General features: G+C 54.6%; 1 protein-coding gene and 1 long non-coding RNA gene across 4 annotated transcripts; one reads left to right on the top strand and one right to left on the bottom strand.

Annotated features, from left to right (window-relative positions):
* Nucleotides 1–2223: 2223 nt before the first annotated feature.
* On the bottom strand, nt 2224–16615 carry TBX3 (T-box transcription factor 3). Of its 2 annotated transcripts, XM_074606506.1 has the most exons (8): nt 16129–16615; nt 15082–15526; nt 12920–13187; nt 11427–11573; nt 9080–9156; nt 7623–7780; nt 5419–6125; nt 2224–4560 (listed from the first exon to the last, which is right to left on the bottom strand). In XM_074606506.1, exons 2-8 carry the CDS (start codon nt 15474–15476, stop codon nt 4114–4116), a joined length of 2199 nt encoding a protein of 732 aa, XP_074462607.1. In that variant the 5' UTR covers nt 15477–15526; nt 16129–16615; the 3' UTR covers nt 2224–4113. The 2 variants fall into 2 exon arrangements, with proteins under 2 accessions (XP_074462607.1, XP_074462606.1); XM_074606505.1 differs by lacking the exon at nt 16129–16615 and having other exon boundaries at nt 15082–16095.
* Nucleotides 16616–16776: 161 nt separating this feature from the next.
* Nucleotides 16777–18884, top strand: LOC141750787 (uncharacterized). Of its 2 annotated transcripts, XR_012589777.1 has the most exons (3): nt 16777–16907; nt 17562–17629; nt 18583–18884. It is a non-coding gene; the product is annotated as an uncharacterized LOC141750787 (long non-coding RNA). The 2 variants fall into 2 exon arrangements; XR_012589776.1 differs by lacking the exon at nt 16777–16907 and having other exon boundaries at nt 16925–17629.
* Nucleotides 18885–20127: the final 1243 nt, after the last annotated feature.

Below are 20127 nucleotides of genomic sequence, written 5' to 3'. Positions count from 1 at the left end.
GAGTTACTCATTAACGTTACTATATACAAATAAGATACACAAGAGATAAAGCCATTTGCAAGTCAGAGTTACACCTGCGGTACATGGATTTCTTGCAAGGGCATGGGGAGGGGGAGGTCAGCATTAGGCCCGTGTGTGTTGGGTGGGGTGGGGGGGTGTTGGTTAAATCAATCAGGCTGCACCCTCAGCCTTAAAAAAAAAAGAAAAAAAACAAAAAAAAAAAAAAACAAAAAGAAAATAAATCGTGAGCTCCGGTTTTGCGGCGCTCCGAGACTGTCGGTGCCCGCTGGGCCTGTGGAGTGGCTACCGGGCTGCTGGGCCGGCAGGAAAGGCAGGCGGGAGGGTGGTGGTGGGGGGGGTGTTTGTGTCGGGGGGTGTTTGCTTTCCACTGAACATCAGCAGCGAATTTTCTCGCCAACTACGAAAATCGCGCACGCACCCCCCGCACAGACTGTGACCGCACTCCGTCTGTAAGAGAGGTTTTTGGGGAGCAGCAGTTGGGGAGGGGGGGAGAAACAGAGGTTCCCCCCATCATTCCTGAAGCCAAGCAAACGAGAGCGAAGGGCTGGAGCTGGGCGGTGAGCGGGGGGGACGGGACTGCAACCCACGGGAATGTGCCTTTGCGCTGCCTCTAAGGCCGGAGCTCAGCGCAAGGGAGAAAGTTGAACGGCGGAGCGAAGGATGGTTTCGCAGCCCGGAGGGGCTGGCAGAGCTCTGACCCACCCCCCAGGAGCCGGGTGACCCCCTCCCGGAGCACCCCCAGCTCCCCCCAGCTCCGAGGATCCGGGTGGGAACGGGCTTGCGGGGCTGCAGCCCGGGGGCTGGCGGCTGCAGACGCTGCCTGTTTCTTGGGGTGGTTTTAATTTTAAATATTTTTTTTTTGCCAGCCCCGACGCCACCTCTGTCCCTAAAAGCCCCACCTCGCCCAGGCCAGCATCAGCTAAAGTGACATTTCCAGCAGCCATCACCTTGGGCCATCCGAGGCGGGGGTGGGGGAGAGGGAGAGAAAAATTCCTGCTCAGCCCAAACCCCCTCGCTGCAAACGCCGTGGATTTAAAATACAAACACACACAGAGCCCGAGCTGAAATGGGAAGGGTCCCCCCCGCTATGAAGGGGACTTGAGCAGGGTTTGATGCGCATGAAGTGTGTGTGTGTGGGGGTGTCCCCCTGGGGAACCTGTTAAAAAGTGGGGGGGGGGGGCGGGGAAAGGCTTCATCGCCACTTTTACCCGCTGAAACCTCTCTTTATCTCGCCGGCACAGGAGCCGGGGGCCGCGGGCAGGCAGAGTATAAAACAGGATACAGGCTGGAAGTACATCCTTATAATATTTATTACTGGCGGAGGATGAATCACTTTCCAATATACGGGCCACTAGCTGTTGAAGGGAGAAGCGGTGGGGGGGGGGAAATCTCTTTAACAAGGAGAAATATATATGTTCTGCTAAAGGATGTGCTCATGGACTGGCAAAGGTACAGGCAGGGGCTGCCAGCTCTCCTTAGCTCGCCTCTCGGTGACCTCTCGGGCCACTGGTCCAGCCTTGCAGCCTGGATGCCTGGCCCCGTTTCAGCCATTTTCCAGCTTAATCTCAACGTATCATCTGCCCAAGGGCGAGAAGGGGCGATTCCAAGGGAGGAGGGGGGGGATAAAAGGGGGGAAAAAAAAAAAATAAAACCAAACCCAACCCAAACCCCATGTATTTCCAGGTGATAACTGGAAAAGCCAATTCCTCTGCCCGGACGGGAGGGAAAACGATCCCAGCAACAGCATCAACTCCTGAGCACTTTACCTGGAAACTTTGGAGGAGGGCTGCGCATTAAACTTTAACCGATCTATTCTCTAATTCTTCACTTTTGCGTTATTAATTTATGACAGATAAAAGCATAGCTGAGCCTTTCTCATTAACTTTTCAAACGCCACTTAATATTGTTCCATTAAAAGAGGTGACTTAGTAGCCTCTGGATCGACTTTAAAAGCGAGAGGGATGAAGAGGGAGAAGGTACATTAAACAGCTCGCTTAAAACTCGTACTTCCCCACCAACAATTCAAACGGCACCATCCCGACTGGTTCGTACTGGCTCCTTCCAGGGGAAATATCTCAATATTGGGAAGGGGATGGGGGGTGGAGGAGAAAGGCAGAGGAGGGATATATATCTTTCAACCCCTCCATCCTCCCAGGCGCTTTCGGGAGGGTTGGGGGTGAAAGCATTTCACAGGACGCCCAAGACATTTCAATAAAAATTTATTGAAACTTCAGTGACTTTTAAAAGGGAAAAAAAAAAATTACAGAAAAAAAAAAATCAAGAACTTCTCAACATTTATATAACACAAAATATACCTTCATTTTTTTTTTTTCCTTTGAACCAGCTCTGAGCACCTGACTTTCAAGCCAAGAAAATATGCACTCACTCAAACAAAGACAACAATAAGCACAGTAGTAAAACTCCATCGTGGGGCTGGGGTTGGTTTTTTTTTTTTGACACACCAAGGAAGCGGGGGAAAAAATAATACAAAGTAAAGAAAAATCCTAGAATCTTCATCTTTTTTTTTTTCTTTTCTCTCAAGCCACTGGAGAAGCCTGTTGTCGTGTATTAACGTATATAATTTTTTTTTTGTTGACATTTTATACGGAAAGTAGCACTTGGAACACTGAAGAAATCGAGGATTAAAAGCTACCATGGCACACTGCTTTTTCTTTTTCTCTCTTTTATATTTTTTTTTTACAGGTCCTTGATTAATTTTGGTTGTTTCTGCTTTGCCTTTTGCATTCGGCTCCTTTACAAAAGGAGGTGGGCAGGTTTTTCTGGGGTGAACTCCGATTTTAAAAGCGAGCCCTCAGAAATGGGGGTATTTCTCCTCTGGGTCGGGGTGTATGTTGAAAGGAATTACGAACTTGAAATGAAAAAGACTAAAAATAAAAACAGAAGGGGGGGGAAAAAAAGACAGCTGCAGTCGTATTTACAGAGATATGTACAATGTCAATAAATTAAAGTTTAATTTCGAGTATTCATATTCCACGTATTTACAAGAGTTATCAAATAATTACATAAATACTTTGTTTTAATAATAGTGTCCGCTCTTTTCTTCTTCTCAGTATGTTTAAACCTTGTTATTGCATATACAATTAAAGAGGGAAAGCTGTGATAAACCTACAGTCAAGCTACAGACGTTTTTAGATAAAATAAATTCACTTTTTTCTTTTTTTTCCTTTCCAACTACACTTCTTACCGTTGTTGCTACAGGAAGGATGTTTAAGGTAGAGGGACGAGGGTCTTATTTTTGTTTTTATTATTATTAATAATATTTTTTTTTCCCTGGGATTTGAAACGAGCATTAAAAATAAACAACAAAACCCCACCGAAATAAAAAAATTAACTCCCCACCCCCCCCCCCAAAAAAAAAAGCAGACTACTATGGAACATGCAAAAAAAGCCACGGACTGGCTCTCAGACATCACAATAATATTTTAAACACACAGCTTCCCTTAATATTGACCAAGGGGGGTGTCGTTAACAACCCACCCAGGAAACAACTGTTGAAGAACCGATATGCGAGTTACTTACACACTTTTCTTCCGGAACGAAAAAAAAAAAAAAAAAGTCACTTCTCTTACTGAATTTTTATTCATACGTTTGTTTGATTTTTTTGTCGTTGTTTTATTTTTGCTTTTAAGGTGTTTTTTTTTTTCCTTTTTTTTTGTGTTTTTTTGTTTTGTTTTGTTTCGTTTTTACACAGTTTAAAAAATAAAAATAAAAAGGAAAGGAGGATGCCACAGCCCCACGGGTGACCCGGCCGGGCCAGTCTGCTCCGACCCAGCTCTCCCACCTCGGCTCCGCTCCCCCATCCCCGACCCCCTCCCTCCCCTCACGCCTCCCCCCCCCCCCCTCCCGCCCCTGCTTCGCCAGATACCTTTTTGCTGATAAGAGCGCACACAACGCCGGGGGACTTTATATTAAAAAAAAAAAAAAAAGAGAAAGGGGAAAGAAAAATAAAATAAAAGAGGGGGTAAAAAAAAAAACAACTCGCGGGTGAAGGATGTGGTTTCTTTCAAACAAAGTGCACTGCGAGACTGATTTGAAATGAGCTCCCGGAGGCCGGGGGGCAGAAGGGGGGGGTTACGGGGAGCCGCTGCGGGATCTGTCCTGCTTGGGGTCGAGCCCACTGACCAGGCGCTGGATGTTTTGCAGTTCGCTGGTGGCCGCCTCTTTGTCTGCTCCCAGTTTGGGGGAGAGGGAGACGGAGCCGGAGGAGAGGGTGGACGAGCGGCTGGTGAGGTCCGAAGCGGAGTCCAGGGGCACGGAACCGGGGCTGGTGGTCAACCCCCCGGCTTTGCCCTCGCCGGAACCGGTGGCCAGGCCGGGCAAGGCGGTGGTGAGGAGGCTGCTGCCGTCGGGGAGGGGGACGGGCAGCGGGTAGGGGCTGTAGCGGAGCCGCGGCCGCACGGCGTTGAGGAAGGGGTGCCGGTGCACCGAGCTGGAGGCGGCGCTGGAGGCGGCGGCCGCCGCCGCCATGTAGGTGTAGGGGTAGGGGAAGAGGCTGCCGAAGGGAGACATGGCCAGGCCCTGCGGGGGGGGGGAGCGGGGGGGAAGGGAAGGAGAGAGAAAGGGTTACCGGCCTGCACATCCCCCTCCCCACACACCGGGGGATGCTCCACGGCACCCACCCTCCCCCCCCACCCCGCACATCGAAAGCCGCCCACAGGAGGGGGTGAACCCCCGTCCTCCCGGTGCCGAGGTCAAAACCACACGGAGCACACAACCCACCCCCCCGCCCCCAAGGCAGCCCCTGCTGAGGCTTCTGCCCTGCACGGCCCCCATCCAGCCGGACCCCCTCTCGCTGGGGGCGGGGGTCGTGGCCCAACGGGGGCAAAATTAAATTAGGGCTGTGGCGTCTCTCCCCCTACTCTCCTCCACAGGGAGATTTTCTTTCGCTGGGGGAAACTCCGTCTCCCTGCAGGAACCACAGGGAGCCACCACCACCCCCGCGCAGGGCAGCCCTGGGTATCCCGCCCCCCCGCCGGCCGGCGGCTCCGCTCCACAGGCTGGGACGCGTCCCGCACCGCGGAGCTGCGGGCAGGGGCTGCCCCGGGGGAGTCGCCAAGACCCCCTGGAGGGGGCGGGGGGGGGGGGGCACGACACAGAGGCCTGGCCCCAGCACAATGTCCCCGGGAGCACAGGAGGCAGAGGACAGGGGGCGGGTGGAAGGGCTCTGGGAGTTCAAGCTGCCCACACACACACGCACTTTGGGGCTTTCCCACCTCCGACCTTCCCCCAAAATGGGCGCCTGCAGAGAGAGCCGGGGGGGGAACCCACAGCAGGGAGGCTAAAGGGGGGGGTGCCCCGCTGCTCCCCCCCTCCCCTCTCCCGGGACGGACCCCTCCCTGCTCCGGAGCGGCAGCGGGGGCGGGGGGGATGCTGTACCTGAGAAGCCAGGACGTGCTGCTGCAGATGGAAAGGCAAAGCAGCCGCCGATGCTCCCGAGAGTCCCTGGGCCGCCGCCGTGGCCATCACCGTGTTGTCCAGTCCCGAGACACCGGCGGACGCCCCGGAGACGGTGGCGAGCAGTGGCCCCATACCCGCGGCCATGCCGGAGAAAGCCCCCCCCATGGCGAACTGCCCGGGGTGCAGCAGCAGCGGGTGCCCGTTCCCCAGCGGGTTGAAGAACTGCTGGCCGGCCAGGGCAGGGGGGAAGCCGAGGTTCTGCAAGTGTCCCTGGCTCAGGTGGGCCGTGCTGTCGGTCTGCACCGTGAGGGGGGCGAAGGGCTCTTTACCCAGCAGCCGGTTCTCATCTACTTTGGGCCCATCCCTGAGGGGGCTTTTCAGTTCCTCGCCGCTCAAACTTCCCCCCCGGGTGCTGGAAGAGATAGTAGCCGGGCTGTGCCGGGAGTCCGGAGGGGCTTTCTCCGTCCTCTCTCGGCTCCGACTCCCCGCCGAATCACCGGGGAAGAAGTGGCTTTTGGAGGGGCTGCCCCCCTTCTCCCGGGGGTCGTCTCCCGCCGCCGCGGCGGAGCTGGCGGGCACTGGGGTGGTGGTGGCGGTGGTCGTGCTGATTTTGCCCGACTCGGTGGCTTCTAGCAAGGGATCGTCTTTGCTGTCCGCATCGCTGTCACCCTCGCTGGGGCAGAGATCTGCAAGACAAAGGGGAGCCCCGGGCTGGGATCCGGCACTGCACGTCCCTAAAACCCCCGTCGGGCTGGGAGAGGGGGCAGAGAAGCTTCCTGGCCGGCCAGGGATTTGAATGTAAATACTTCCTTTTTTATTATTATTATATAAATAATTGCAACCCCGGCTCCCACTGCCCGCCCCATCCAAACCGACTCGAGTTTTACACAGCGCAGCAAAACCGGCTGCGGAGGAGAGCGGAGGCCGGAGGAGCGACACCCCCCACAGCCTGGCGGGCCCGGGGGCAGCGGCTCCGCTCCGCCGGGGAGCCCCCGGGACCCCCCCTCCCCGGGCGCGGCAGGGACAGCAGCCTCCTCCCGGCGGGGTTGGAAGGCCTTGGGGATGTCTCTCCTAAGAACTTTGCCAAAGTTTTTCAAGCCCTTTCGACGGGCAAACTTTGAGCACACACACACCACCACCCGCATCCATCACCCCCTGGACCCCCCCCCCCCCCTTCCTCCTCCTCCTCCTCCCCAAACGCATGCACGGCTGCGCTGGATTCCTCTGCACTTCATCTCCTAATTTCAGCGCCCCAGGTGCGAAGCTCTGGTTTGCTTTTCGGGTCCCCTCCCAGCTCCCCTCCCCTCAGCTCGGCAGGACTTTAAACAAACGAGTAAAGCAGCAACAAAAAAGAGGTTGTTTCCTCCTCCCCCCTGCATCCCCCCCCCGCCTCTGGATGGATTAATACATGTGAGAGAACTGCAGACAGCTCCCAACCCTGCACGGAGAGAAATCGAGGGTGACTTTTCTATAACAAAGTTCGGGACTGTATCCAGGGGAAAGATCCTTCCTCTAATAACAGATTCAGAGAGGAATATTAATGGAGTGACTCCAGTTTTGAACTTTTGCCCCGTGGTCTGTCTTTGCTCCCTTGACTCGGAGCTGGCTCCTTTCTGAACCAAGGAGGGGAGGAATGAACGTGCGGCGGGAGGAGAGGGAGGCTGGGGGGAGAGGGAGAGAGTGAGGAGGGCAGAGAGAGAGAAAAAGAGGGGGAGACGGAAAGATGAAGGGAAAGAAAAAGAGGGGGAGACGGAAAGAAAGAAGGGAAAGAAAAAGAGGGGGAGACGGAAAGAAAGAAGGGAAAGAAAAAGAGGGGGAGACGGAAAGAAAGAAGGGAAAGAAAAAGAGGGGGAGACGGAAAGAAAGAAGGGAAAGAAAGAAGGGAAAGAAAGAAGGGAAAGAAAGAAGGGAAAGAAAGAAGGGAAAGAAAGAAGGGAAAGAAAGAAGGGAAAGAAAGCCGAGAGGGAGGAGAAAAGAACAGAGATAAAGAAGAGAAAGAAACAAGAGGAGAGCGCAAAGAGAGAAAACAGAGGAAAGAAGGAAAGATGAAGGAAAGAAGGAAGGAAGGAAGAAACGCTGGTGCCAGTGGACAGGGGTGCAGGCCGGGATCCGTCCTCTCACAGAGCAGGCACCCAGGCTCTCCCCGAGGGGACACAGCAGGGTCTGGGGGCCACAGGTCTCACCTTTGAGGCTGGAGGTGCCGACAGCGGGCACGGCGGGGCAGGAGGACTGGGCGAAGCACTTGAAGGCCGTCTGCTCGTTGGACGACTCGTCCGAGGTGGGGTTTTCCTTCTTCTGCCTCTCATCGTACACCCGCATGGACTGCAGGGTCAGCTGCTTCCTGCGGGCACACGCACCCGCTAGGCGAGCGGACCCCAGCAAGCCCCCAGGACCCCCCCCAAGACCCCCCCATCCCTTCCTGAGTCCCTGTCTGGGGATGGCTGGGGCAAGGGAATTAAGGGCCAAGGTCCCCTCGAGGGGGGAAGGCGTTTCTCGCAGGCAGGACTTGGCTGCTAATGAGAGGAGATTTCTTGGAAGCGTGAGCAGCTCCTCAGCAAGGGCAGATATTAAAGACAAGGGGCGGAGGGGAGAGGGAAGCATTCCCTGGAGATTAGCTTTTAAAACCCGAGGATGTTCCAGAGATATGAGCCATCTTAATGGTTGCTAAGATTGCTAGGAAGTGGTTATTTTGTTAGGCACTTTATGTAATCTTTTCACCAACAATTAACCCGGAGTAAAAAATCTATTTATATTTAGAGAGAAATTAGAAATCATTTCCGTCCTGTGGCTCCAGCGTTGGCTTTATTTTCACACTGACGGACAAGAGGAGCTGGGGGGTGTGTGTGTGTGCTGGGCTCAGTGCTGAGCAGGGAGAGAGGCCTCTTGTTTTACATTACATTCTCTCCCCCCCCCTTTTTTTTTTTTGTTAAAAAAAAAAAAAAAGACAGGAACAGATTTATTCATTAGCTAAACCCAAGCGCAAATAGCTAAAATATCCTCTCTCCCGTAACAAAACAAAGCAAAGATGTATCCCCCATCAAAGAAAAAAAAAAATAATAATCATCCCTTCTCTATTTTCTCCATTCTTAAAAAATAAAAATCGGGAGTCACATTGAAATGAGTTCTCTCCCTCTGTCTACCTGGGGTACAAACTGTATCCTACTGCTTTTGGAAAAAATAAAGAATCTTCTATCATTAATTACTTCCATATTCACGAGACACCTCTGTCAAAACAGTTTATTTATATGTTTCTCCTCCACACTTTAGTCTTTTCAATACAGTCCCCAGGAAAACGCCAGAAGAGATTCAACCAGCGATCAGCGCTGCCCTCACTTCTCCCTCTTTAGTCCCAGATACGCACTATAATGTAATGTTCCTCTCAAAATTTTGAAGGAAACTTCTTTCTCTAGTGATAATTGCTTAATGTACCACCATCCCTTTGGCCAGCCGTCCCCTCCGATGTGAAAAATAACCATGGCAAGCAGAACAGAATTCCCCTGCAATCAGTTTGGCGTTATTAATGACAAGATCCTTACGAATTTTGGAGGCCAGGCGAGGTGATTTTTGACCTCTGCTCACGTTCAGAGCTTTACACACAAAAACCAAACGAGGCGCCTATATGTAATCTGTCCAGACTCACCTTTTTTCCCTCCTTCCATTCCCGGTGTCCCGAAAACCTTTGGCAAAGGGGTTGTTGTCAATTTTTAATTGAGTGATCTAGAGGATGGAGAGAAAAAAAAAAAAAATAGGCAGGGTGTTGGGGCAGAAATCAGGAGATTTAATGTTAAAGAACAACAGTAAAAAAAACTCTCTCCCCAGTTCCCCCAGCACCGGCAGGACCCCAGCATGAGCAGGACAGGGCAGGGGGCAAACGTCCCTCATTTTGGGGTGAATCTCTGTGTTTTCCCGACTGTTTGGAGGCAGCTTGCCCCCAATGCCCCGTCCGGGCCGACCGGTGACCGGGGCTGTGGTGGCAATGAAAGAGCCCCGTGTCGCTGCCACCGCATCGGAATTAATTTAGCCGTGCAATGCGATCCATGCGAGTTATGCCTGCGCTTAAAACTCTTTAAATGCCATAATTAAACCGCAAAGGAATCATGCCCACCCCGTTGCTATAATAAAATACTTTATATAATGGCGTTATGCTCTGCGTGTGCGTGTGTACTGGGGCGCCGGGGGTGCCAGGAGCCAGTTAATTTCATTTTTTGGGGGGTGCGGGGGTGTAATGTAAGTTTTTTGGTGAACGCTTGGAGGTTTCCTCGGCATTCGGGTTATCGCAGGGAATGGCTGTTTCTTCCTGCGTTTGGATGGATCGGGAGGGGAGGGTGGGGGGGAGTTCGGGGCGCCCTGTAAGTCCCCGTACCTGCGCGTACCATGCGCGGAGGCGGATTCAAAGCCCGGCCGGGGGCTCCCCTCGCTATAAGGGGATGCGGGCGGAGGGGACGGGGATGCCGCTTGCCAGCCTCACCCCCCCCCAGCTCCCGGTCCTGGATGGGGCTGGAAGCGCCACAACGCTCCCATTTGAGAGGAGAGCAAGACCCCGAAAAGCAAACCCTGAGTGCGGGGCAGGACCGGCCCCGGCTCCCGAGTTACACCCTCCACCCCCCCCAACCTCCGCCGCCGCACACGCGGGATCAGGAAAGAGCAGGAAAACCCACTGCTAAAAACCAGCAGGATTTTTTTTTAATCCAGGTGATCCCGGCCCTGCCTTCTGACCTGCCGGCAGGGCAGCTCCCGCAGCGCCGGAGCCGAGGGCTCCCCGCCGCTCCCGCACGCCGCTTTCCAGCCGATTTCATGGCAATCAGACAAATATGCTCCATTCTGTCCTTCAACCAAGCCGGCCCCAGCTGATAGACCGGAGCCAACAGCCCTGCTGATAAGTCCCAAAGCAAAGTCTACTCTCTGTACACACATTTTTCTTTCCGTTTCCTTGCGAGCGCCCGGCCGCAGAAAGAGAGGAAAATAGCCCGAGCCCCGCGGGAGAAGTGGCTTTTTGGAAACCGAGGGCAGAAGGGTGCAGGATCCCCCCAACCCCTCCACTTCATCCCTTAATTTTTAATGGAGAAGGATGTGAGGGGGCAGAGAGAGGCACGGGGAAGCTGCAGCGAGCGGGCGCCGCACATCCAGACCCTCTGCGCTCAACGCACACAAAGTTATAATTTATAGACAGAAAAAAAAAAATAAATCAAAGCCCCTTTTCTGGCTCCTTCGCTTCCTTCCACTTGACTTAATTATCGTAAATTCACCATTTGCCACTCTCCCAAATATACCACCTTCGTCGCAAGCGACAATAAACCAGCAGAAATGGAAAGGCAGCGTCTGCAGCGCTGCGAAACTTTCTCACACTGGCTCTTTCAGACCTTCCAGCTAAATTCAAGTGAGATACCCCTCTCTGATCAGAGCATATTTCTGCACCACAAAAAATAATAAAACACTGCAGGATGCAAAAAAAAAAAATCATAATATAATAATAATAGGAACCAGACGTGCGCTCCAGCCTTATTGCCAATTGCTGTTAAAGGAGCTAAAACAGCACAAAGGCCAGGAAGAATTACAAAATCTCCAGCCCCACTGCTCTCCCCCCTCTGTCTTTCGACACACGGAGCCGATTTTTTTTCTTTTTTTTTTTTTTCTTGTTTCTGATGCGTCTTAGATTAAATCCACACTGAGAACAGCGATCCCCACCCCATCCTACCCCCTTCTCCATACCGGGGAGCGAAAAAAAACCCTAAACAGCCCCCCCCCCACACCCCGATCTCCCTTTTAATTGCCTTCCCTGAGGTCGGTATTAAGAGAGTGCCCGACCCCCTCCCCCGGCGCCTTCCCGAAGTTGGATCGAGCAGGTTTTGGGGGGAAAGACGAGGGGGAGAGAGAGAGAGAGAGGAGCGGGATGGGCTTCGTGACTTTTTTTTTAAGGGAACAATGCAGAGTAAAAGCTCTCTTAAAAGCCAAAACACGTAAAACAAATCCTTTCTTAATCTCCTTACCTTATCATTCTGGTATGCGGTCACTGCGATGAATTCAGTCTCCGGGAAAACGTAGGTCCTGAACGTGCTATAGGGAAGCTTGAGAATATCGTTGGCTCGGACGATGTGGAACCGGGGCTGGTACTTGTGCATGGAGTTTAAAATGGTCTGGGAGTGGGGGGGCAGCGGCCGGCAGCAGAGAGGGCAAAGGAGGGGGGTGGGGGGGGGAAAGAAGACGGTCAGCTGGAGCAGCACCCCCCGCCTCGCACTTCCCCCAGCCATCGGCACTTTCTCCTCCTAATTTGCCTTCCCCTCTCCTTCCTCCCCTCACTCCTCCTCCCCGCCGAGCACACTCCAAACACACGCACACGCCTTGCAGCATCCAACAAAAAGCACTGACAGCTCCTGCTCGCCGGGGTTAGGCTCTCCGCTGGACCTTTCCCGGGGGGGAGGGATGTGGGGTGTGTGTAAAATCCCAGCAGAGCTCTCCTAGGAGAGGGGGAGAAGCTGTCTGGGCTCCGGCCGCAATGTCTTTTTGATTTCAAAAAAATTAAAATCAAGTAAAAAAAAAAAAAAAAAGAAAACACCAAACCGAAAAACAAAAAAACCCCAAACAGCAGCAGCTACAATAGCAACACCACCACGAGAGCCTTGGCTAGAGCTAATTGCTTGCCCCAATCCACTTAAGGCCTTCTGCGAAAGGCAAAAATGTATCGTCTAATCAAATCACAGGCAGCAAATGCAATCTTCGGCACATTAGAGATCCCCCGACCGCGGCCACCACCAGCAACCCCCGGCTCGGAGGCGGAGGCTTTCCCAGGAATAGAAAGAAATGGCACAAGGATCGTCAGAGCACTTATCAGCGGGTTTGTTTGATTTCACTCTTAGGGTAAGTTTTTATCTCTGCACACCCAGTAAATGTAAAGGAGTGGATAGACATGAATGGGCAACTTGACCTCTGATTTTGGTCCCTGTTTATTTTCACTCCGGCTTGCTTTACATTATCCAGATTAATATATATTTAAATGTTTGCGTACTTAGGCCTTTAAGCCCTTTATACACATATGCATATCATTTTCCTACGCTTAAAAAGCGTGATCGACTTTATTAAAAAAATACATATAGATATATAAAGTCACCACAGTTCCTAGAAATATCGAGTTGCACTAACGCTGGAAATATATCTCTAAAGTTAATGCTGAATAGCACCGAGAGCTTACAGAATAAACTCGAGTGTTTACTCCTGACCTCAGCTACAGGAAAAAAAAAATAAATCAAGGAATACTATAAACCGGACACATGCACATCCCCCTGTGCGTGGAGGGGGGCATTTATTCCCCGTTTTTCCCCACGCTTCGGCCGCCGGCGGGAGCTGACGGCTGGGGCTGCGGACACGGCTCCGGCCGAGCAGCCGCGGATCCCCCCCGCCGGGACCCACCGCTCCGGCCGGGCAGCGAGCAGGGAAAAAGGGGTTGGGGGTGGGGGGGGCAAAGGAAGGTGTAAAAGGCACTCACAAATCCGTGCTTGTCAGAGATGTTGTTAGTGAGCTTCAGCTTGTGAAAGGTGACGACTTTGGACATCCATTGTTCGCCGGTGGCCGGGCTGTCCGGGTGGATGTACATTCTCTTTGGCATTTCAGGGTCAGCTTTGCCGGCTACCATCCACCGGGAATTATGGAATTTGTACCTACAATCATCAGCCGCCACAATATCCATCAATAAAATGTACTTGGCCTTTTTATCCAGTCCAGTGCATCTCACTTTAAATGGAGGAAACATTCTCCTATGGGCAGAGAAAGGGGGGGGGGGGGATGTGTAAAGAAAAGACAAGACGAAAATAAAATAAAATTAATTACAGCGTTTAAATAAGCTCCTGAATCTCGGCAGCGCGTCCACCAAGCAATAGCTTCAGCTCTCAGAAGCAGAAAAGTCGTGTGTGTGTGTGTGTGTCCCCCGCCCAGCAAAAAAGGCTTCCCCCCACCCTCAGCGAAAAGGTTTCTCAGACGCTTAAAAGTTTCAGGAGAAAATGGTCCCTGGGATGGGAGAGGTGTGTGTTCCCTAGAAATCAGCAGGCGCCTTCCCTCTGCCATTCCTAAACAGCAAAGCCTCATTTAGGGCTCTCAGCTCTCTCCTTACTTTCCTTTCCCCCCCGCTAAACAAAGACACGGGAAGAGACAGCACCCCGAGAAAATAAATATCCCGCATTGTTCTAACCCACTGCACCCCTGAAGAGCGGCGAGGGGAGTTTTTCACTTTGCAGAAGAGGGGGGAAAAAAAACCCCCAAAAACAACCCTGGAGTGAGGGCAGGGTGGCCGCCGTGGCTTTCCCAGGGCTCCAGCCTCCCGGTGATAACCCATTTGTGCAGAGGGCTCCCTGCAAAGCCCGCTCCCCTCCGCTCCCGAGTCCAGCTCCAAACTGCAACAGGATACCACAAATTTGCTGTTTATTATATCGAGCGGTTGGCATTCAGCAATCTCAACTTAAAAGGAAACACATGACTTTGCAACATGGAAGAGCGCTTAATACCCGCCGAGGCTTTACGCGCAAAAACTTTTGACCACAATTAACAGGGAAAACTTCGGGAGAGCAGTAAAATGGGAGAGGGGATTTATTATTCCCCCCCACACACACTCCTTGCTGCACTTAAGTTTGGGGTTGTTTTTTCCCCCCCTGAGCCTGCAACTAGTGCTTTGCAAGTAGGTGAAGCTCCAGCAAGGCAGCTGAAGGCCATCTAAGAAGACTTTTCAGGAGTGGCTTCCTCGAGTAATTCTCCTGGCAAATTACACGCGAATTGTTTGGGAGGTTTCTAAGAGAGTCTCTGAGAAAAAAAAAAAAAAAACACAACAACAAAAACCAACAAAACACCCGGCTGCGAAGGGGGTTTCTCCCTACGTGTCATCGCGGCAACAGGGAGAGTTGTACAAGAGCACGGAGACGGGCGAGCAGCGCGTAGGGAGGGGGATTTCGGATGGGTAAACCCATAAAAAGCAGCGACGCCGAGGGTGGACGCGCCGTGTGCGTTCATTCATTCCCAGGTGAAGGTTACACAAATACAGGGACAGGCAGCGCGGAGCTGCAAAACCCTCCCTGCCACTACAGCAGCGGCTGCAGGACCGCTGGCTGGGTTTTTTGTTTGTTGGTTTTGGGGTTTTTTTTCAGCTTTTTGTGCGTTTCCAGATAGAATTAGTCAGCACAAATGCAAGCCTGCATCCCAGCAGCGAGATAGGCACAAGCGAAGCAACTGATAAACTGAGCCTATCTGCAGCTCCTGCCTCACCAGCAGCGACACACCTCTCCAAATAATCCTTTCCTTTATTCCCCCTTCTTTTTCTTAAAGAAGAAAAACTACCCGTAGCAAGGCTGAAGCCAGGCCAGCTCCTTTTCCAACCCCAAATTATTTTCTTTCTGCTCCTGGTCCTCTCCAGAAAGTATTAAGCTACTGAACCATGAAGGGACCCCCCTCGCCCCCCACACACGCTGAGCAGGGCCGGTTCAGCGGTGCCCGAGACGGGCTCGGATCTTGAGCTGCCTAAAACTTTCCATAATTCCAGGTGAAAGGAGGAATTTGCCGGCGAAAGAGCCTTGCTCTGGCGCAGCCAGGTGGGGTGCAGAGACCGAGGAGCGGGGGAGAAGCAGGGTGTGGGGGGAAAGGCACGAACCCCCGACCCAGACCTACCTTCCCGATTTGGTAATCACCATCTCCGTGCCTCTTTTATGGAATTGTTCCCAAAGCTCTTTGGCTTCCAGATGCACTTTCGGATCATCTTCCACCTCTTCTTCTGGCTCCAGAGTTTTTAAAGGCCTCAGATGGGCTGCCGCCTGGTGACCCAGGGAAGAAAAGGGGATACCAGTCTCTGCAGCCCCCACTAACTGATCCATGATGGGTTTAGCCAGAGCCCCAGGAAGGGAGAGGGCGGCTGCCCCGTTGGGAGGCAAAGCCAGAGCCGGGAAGAAGGGAGGCTGATGTCCCAACACAGCGCTCATGGCAAAGTCCGGTGCCCGGTGAGGTAAAAAAGGATGATAAGCCATGCTTGTCCCAGGGATTACTGGATCTCTCATCGGTATATTCATCCACTCCACTCCTCGGTCTTCCTACTGCTGGAGTAGTCCCGGAGTGGTTTCTAACAGCACATCATGAAGAAGAAAAATTAAGATAATAACAATAACAGCAATAAAGCACCAAAAATAAAAAAAAAAAAATAGGGTGGGGAGAAACAAGCTCTAGACAGCACAGTACATGGGGGAGAGGCAGAACTTCTACAGCCTACAACTTCCCGAGCCGGGGCACATCCCCAGCCCTCGGGACAGCGGATTAACAGGATTGTTCATTATTAGTCTTGCTTTTTTTGTGTGTTCGGTCTCTGCAGGTTTGTTTTGTGGGTTTGTTTTTTTTTCCTGAGTGGAAGTCCTTGCGCTGGAAAAGAAACGCCGAAGAAGGGGAGAAAAAAAAAAAATCCACCGGGTTCGCTGTCTGTTCCTGTTGCCGCAGAAGGGCTGGACAAGCCGAGATCCTTTTTTTTCTTCTTCTTCTTTTTTCTCTTAGTCTCGATCCCCCTTCTCTTCTTTCGCGGCGGAGGGTGACGGCTGGAAGCTGGGTTTTCTTTTTGGGTGGCTGGCTCTCCCCCCCCCCTCCCCCCCACCCCTCCACCTTTCCTCCGTACGGTCAGGCTGCAGAGCAGAGGCTGGGAAGGGAGGGAAAGCAGAAAGAAGCAAACAAACCCACCCCCCCTCGCCGACCGAGGAAGGCTCCTGAGCAACCTTCAGCAGCAAAAACTTGTAGGGAAATCTCGTTTCCGCCTCGCCTTTCCCCCTCTCCAAGCAGGAGCTGGTCAGGGTGCCCTGATTTCCATCAGGATCTCTTCTTTCTTTCACCCTCCTCCTTTTCCTTTTTATTTTTTTCCCCCCTCTCTTTCTCTTTCACTCTGCCTTAAAAAAAAAAAAAAATAAAATCTGGGAGAATTACACTCTTGTCTCCGCTCCAGCAAAGGAGAGAAGGAGAAAGAGAGAGGGAAAGAGAAAGGAAGAGGGGAAAAAAAAAGGAGGGGGGGGGGGGAGAAAGAGAGGAAAAGAGAAAGAGAGAGGGAGAAGGAGCCTCTCAGCTCTGAGAATTCCCTGTGAGTCTGTGCTCTGCGTGCACCAGATTGTATGGATGTGTTGTGGGTTACAAGGGAGCTGGAGCCTCCTTGATTGGCTCTTTGACGCTTTCGGACCAATTGTGTGGCTCCATAGGCGTGGTTTTGACAGGTCGAGTGGAAGGGGGACAGAGCCGAGTTATAAAAAGAAGGTGTCGGAAACTGTAACGCTGCAGCAAAGCATCACTAGTACTCCGGGCCGTGTGAATATGTCAACATGATCAGAGGGGAGGGAGCAAGGCAGCGCCGGGGAGGGCGGCCGGGAGCACCCGCCTCTAGGGGGGGGTGCTGGGGGCCGCCTCGCCCCCCGGCCCCGGCGAGATGGCAGCCTGGGCATTTCCAGTGCGCTCTCCTCCGGCCGCCTTCCCCGGTAGGAGCTTCCAAAGCAGCCCCGGAGAGGCGGCCGGGGCGCTGGGAGAGGGCTGGGGGGGGGGGGGGGGGGGGGGGATGTCTCCACGCGTGATGGTGGGGTCCGAAGCTGCGTGCCCCTCCATCCCCACGCCGCACACCCGGGCCGGGCACTGCGAGCTCTGCCCCGGCAGCCGCTTGCCGACCCCGGCTGCGTTTCCGCGCCCCCCCCGCCCCCCCCGGAGCTCCGGACCCACCTCGGGGGCCCGCCGCGCCGCACGCCCATCCCCGCCGCGTCGCGGCTGCCGCCGGGGTTGGTGTCACCACACACACACACCCACCCCCCCAACCCCAACCCGGTTCTCCTCTGCCCCCCCGCCACCTCCACGGGGGGTGGGAGCCGGCCCGAGAGGGGGCTTTGCGGGTCTCCCCCCCGGCTCGGGGCTCGGCTCCGGCTGCCCCAGCGGCCGCGGCCGCCGTTATTATTGTTGTCGTGGGCGGCTGCAGGCTGCGGCGGGGCGAGCGGGGGCCGCCGGGCTCAGCCGCGGGGCCGGCGGCTGCTCATCGCGGCGGGCGAGGGATAGGGGTGTGTGGGGCGGCTGGAAAATGGGAATTTTTTTATTACTTATTTATTTATATATATTTTTTTTCTTCTCTCCCGTTCTTTGGCGCTGAGGATTAAGGCCACTCGGCTGGCACCGGCGCCGAGAGGGTTACGCTCCCACACCCCTCCTCTTCCATGAGGTGCGCGGGGAGGAGACGGGAAGTGCGGCTTTCCCTGCGCCCGGGCCGGGGCAGCGCCGGGGCGGGGAGGGGGGGCCCATCCCCGGGTTACCCCCTTGCCCGGGCTCGCATGGAACCAGCCACCCCCACCACACACACCCCCCCGGGGAAGGCATCACGCGTGGGTCTGCGCCGGCCCCACGGAGAGGGAAGAGGCGGGTGGGATCCGGTTGGGAAGTTTTTGGGGAGACATATTCCTGGGGGAGTGACAGTGCAGGGCGGCAAGAGGGGGCTGGCGGTTGTGCGTGTCGTGGGAGCCGTGGGCATGCAGGGCACGGGGCGGGGGGGGGGGGGGGGGGGGGGGCGGGCAGGCGGGATATCCCAGCGCTGGGAGGTGCCGAATCACCCCCTCTAAGTCCCCCGGGGGGGGGGATGGGGGGGCTGGGGGATCTCCCGACACCCCCCGATCCTGTTTGAAAGGGGGAAGATAATCCTGCGGGAGCGGAGCGCGGGGGCTCGGCGCTGGCTGCGCGCAGATGGGAGCGGAACCTCTAAAGTGATTAGCTCTTCTAACATTGCATTTTTGACGCACATGGTTAAGAGCGCTTGGCGCCAGCTTGGTGAAGTCCCTGTAGTAACCAGCGTCTAGGATCGCTTTGCATTCACCAAAATATCTCCCCTTTGGTCAGGGGCGGGGGCCGGGGGGGGGGGGGGATGGAGAAAAGAGGAGGAGGGAGGAAAGGAAGCGGGAGTAATGCGTTCAAAGAAGATTGGGGGGGGGGGGGGAAGACGGGGAGGGGGGAAGTCTGATATGTTTCACGAAGCCAGGAGCTTCGGCTGGGCTGTTCAGCTAGTTATCAACGGAGGGAGCGAGTCTTTTCTGCAACCTCTGCTCGGAACCGGTTCTCGGGCTCCTGCCTCCAGCCGCCGCCGCGGTGAGAACCCCCAAACCCTAATACCTTCCCCTTAAACAGAGCCCACAACAAACGCCCGGCGGCTTCGAGAAGTTTGCGGCAATTTGCCCCAACCGGGCCGCCGTTTTCTCCCGGGAACCAGGAGGTGCCCGCGGGCTCCCGCAGGACAAGCGCAGCCGCTCCCAGCCCCGCCGCGCCCCGGCCCCCGCGCCCGCCCCGCCGGTGCGCGCCGTCGGCGCCGCGGCAGAGGCCGGAGTCGCTGTCGCCCTCCGCGCCTGCCCCGCACCTTGCACCGCGCTCGGCACCCACCCGCGCAGCGGCCCGCGTAGGAAAATAAAATGTTTGCCGCTTATGATTTCCAATTTCGGCGTCTGGCTAATGGCGTGCAAACTTCCGCCAGTTCCGAGTGACCTCCCCGACGAAGCCCCCTGGAGACTCGTATTATGAAGGGAGGCTGCACTAATCTAAGATCAAAAGCGGGAAGGTGCGAACAGTCTTTGTCTCCCTTCGGCCGCCTCATTCCCCCTTCTGTGTGTGATAAATCTACCCTGGCGCCGACTGCGCGCTGGATGATTAATTTGCAAGCAAACAAAAGGGACCTGATGGCCAGCCATCTTAGTTAAATATTGGCCAGTGCTTCCAGCTACTTGTTAGCCGCCTCTTGGTCAGAAATAAATAAATAAGCGAGGAGCAGAAATAAATAAATAAGGAGGCCGGCAGAAATGAACGGCAAAGCAGTGGGGAAGAAGGCGGGGGGGGCGGGGGGGGAAGGAAAAAAAAAAAAAAAAAGAAAAAAAGAAGAGGAGATCAGAGCGGCCGATGGCGAAGAGCCGGGAGCGGGGTGGAGGTGGGAATGGGGCTGGTCGCGGGGGGAGGCAGGGTGATAGCACGCTGAGATAGCCGGCTGAACCCGCGCCTCCCGGCCCGTCTGCAGGCTGGGCTGCACCAAGGCCGACACTATCTTGGCTCTTCAAAGAGGCACGAAAGGTCTCCGCTGTCTCCCCGGAGAGCGGCCAGGCCGGGGCTCTCTAATCTCAGAGCACAAGAGCCAAAGGCCGGGGCGGGGGGAGCGGCTCCCACCTTCCTTCCCCATTTCTCCTCCACTCCCTGATGCCGCCACTGCCGACACCTCGCTGGTTTTGCCCTGGTTCAATTCAGGCCGGGGGGAAAGCGGAGCTGGCCAGACCCTGGGCCTTTGGTGGTTGAGCGGCTGGGAGAGCCCCGCTTGCTCAGATTTCACCCTCCTAAGCAACTTTTAGCGTTTGCACGAGAGCTCGGGGCGTGCAGCGAGCCTGCCCCATGCATGTGTGTTGGAGGTGTGGGAGGAGAGAGGCTCTGGCTCTCTCCCGGTGGCCTGAACAGCCAGCTGGAGGAAGGAGGCAAGAGAAAAATAAAGGCAGCGCAGCTTTCGGGCCCACACGTCCTCTCCCAGGCCTGCGGGAGCAGCTCCGAGGCGTGCGTGCGTGGAGGGGCTGTGTGTGTGCTACACGGCCTCTGTGTGCGTACGTGGAGATGCTGCGTGGGTGTGTGCAACCAGGAGGGATTTGTGCCCTGGGGTACATCGCAAATCCCTGCTCCGACGGCAAAACCTGAGGTGTCCCTTGC

The sequence above is a fragment of the Larus michahellis genome, chromosome 13 (genome assembly GCF_964199755.1).
Source record: "Larus michahellis chromosome 13, bLarMic1.1, whole genome shotgun sequence".
Classification (NCBI taxonomy): domain Eukaryota; kingdom Metazoa; phylum Chordata; class Aves; order Charadriiformes; family Laridae; genus Larus; species Larus michahellis.
The sequence above is the reverse complement of the archived record's forward strand: the minus strand, read 5'-3'. Positions and strand labels throughout refer to the sequence as shown.

Bases quoted from the DNA above. Each gene is read 5' to 3' on its own strand.
- TBX3 (XM_074606506.1), bottom strand. From the start codon at position 15,476: ATGAATATACCGATGAGAGATCCAGTAATCCCTGGGACAAGCATGGCT. The intron at 13,188-15,081 runs GTAGGTCTGGGT...CTCTGCCCATAG, and splicing joins GTGATTACCAAATCGGGAAG to GAGAATGTTTCCTCCATTTA. The intron at 9,157-11,426 runs GTAAGGAGATTA...TCCATCCTCTAG, and splicing joins CCGCATACCAGAATGATAAG to ATCACTCAATTAAAAATTGA.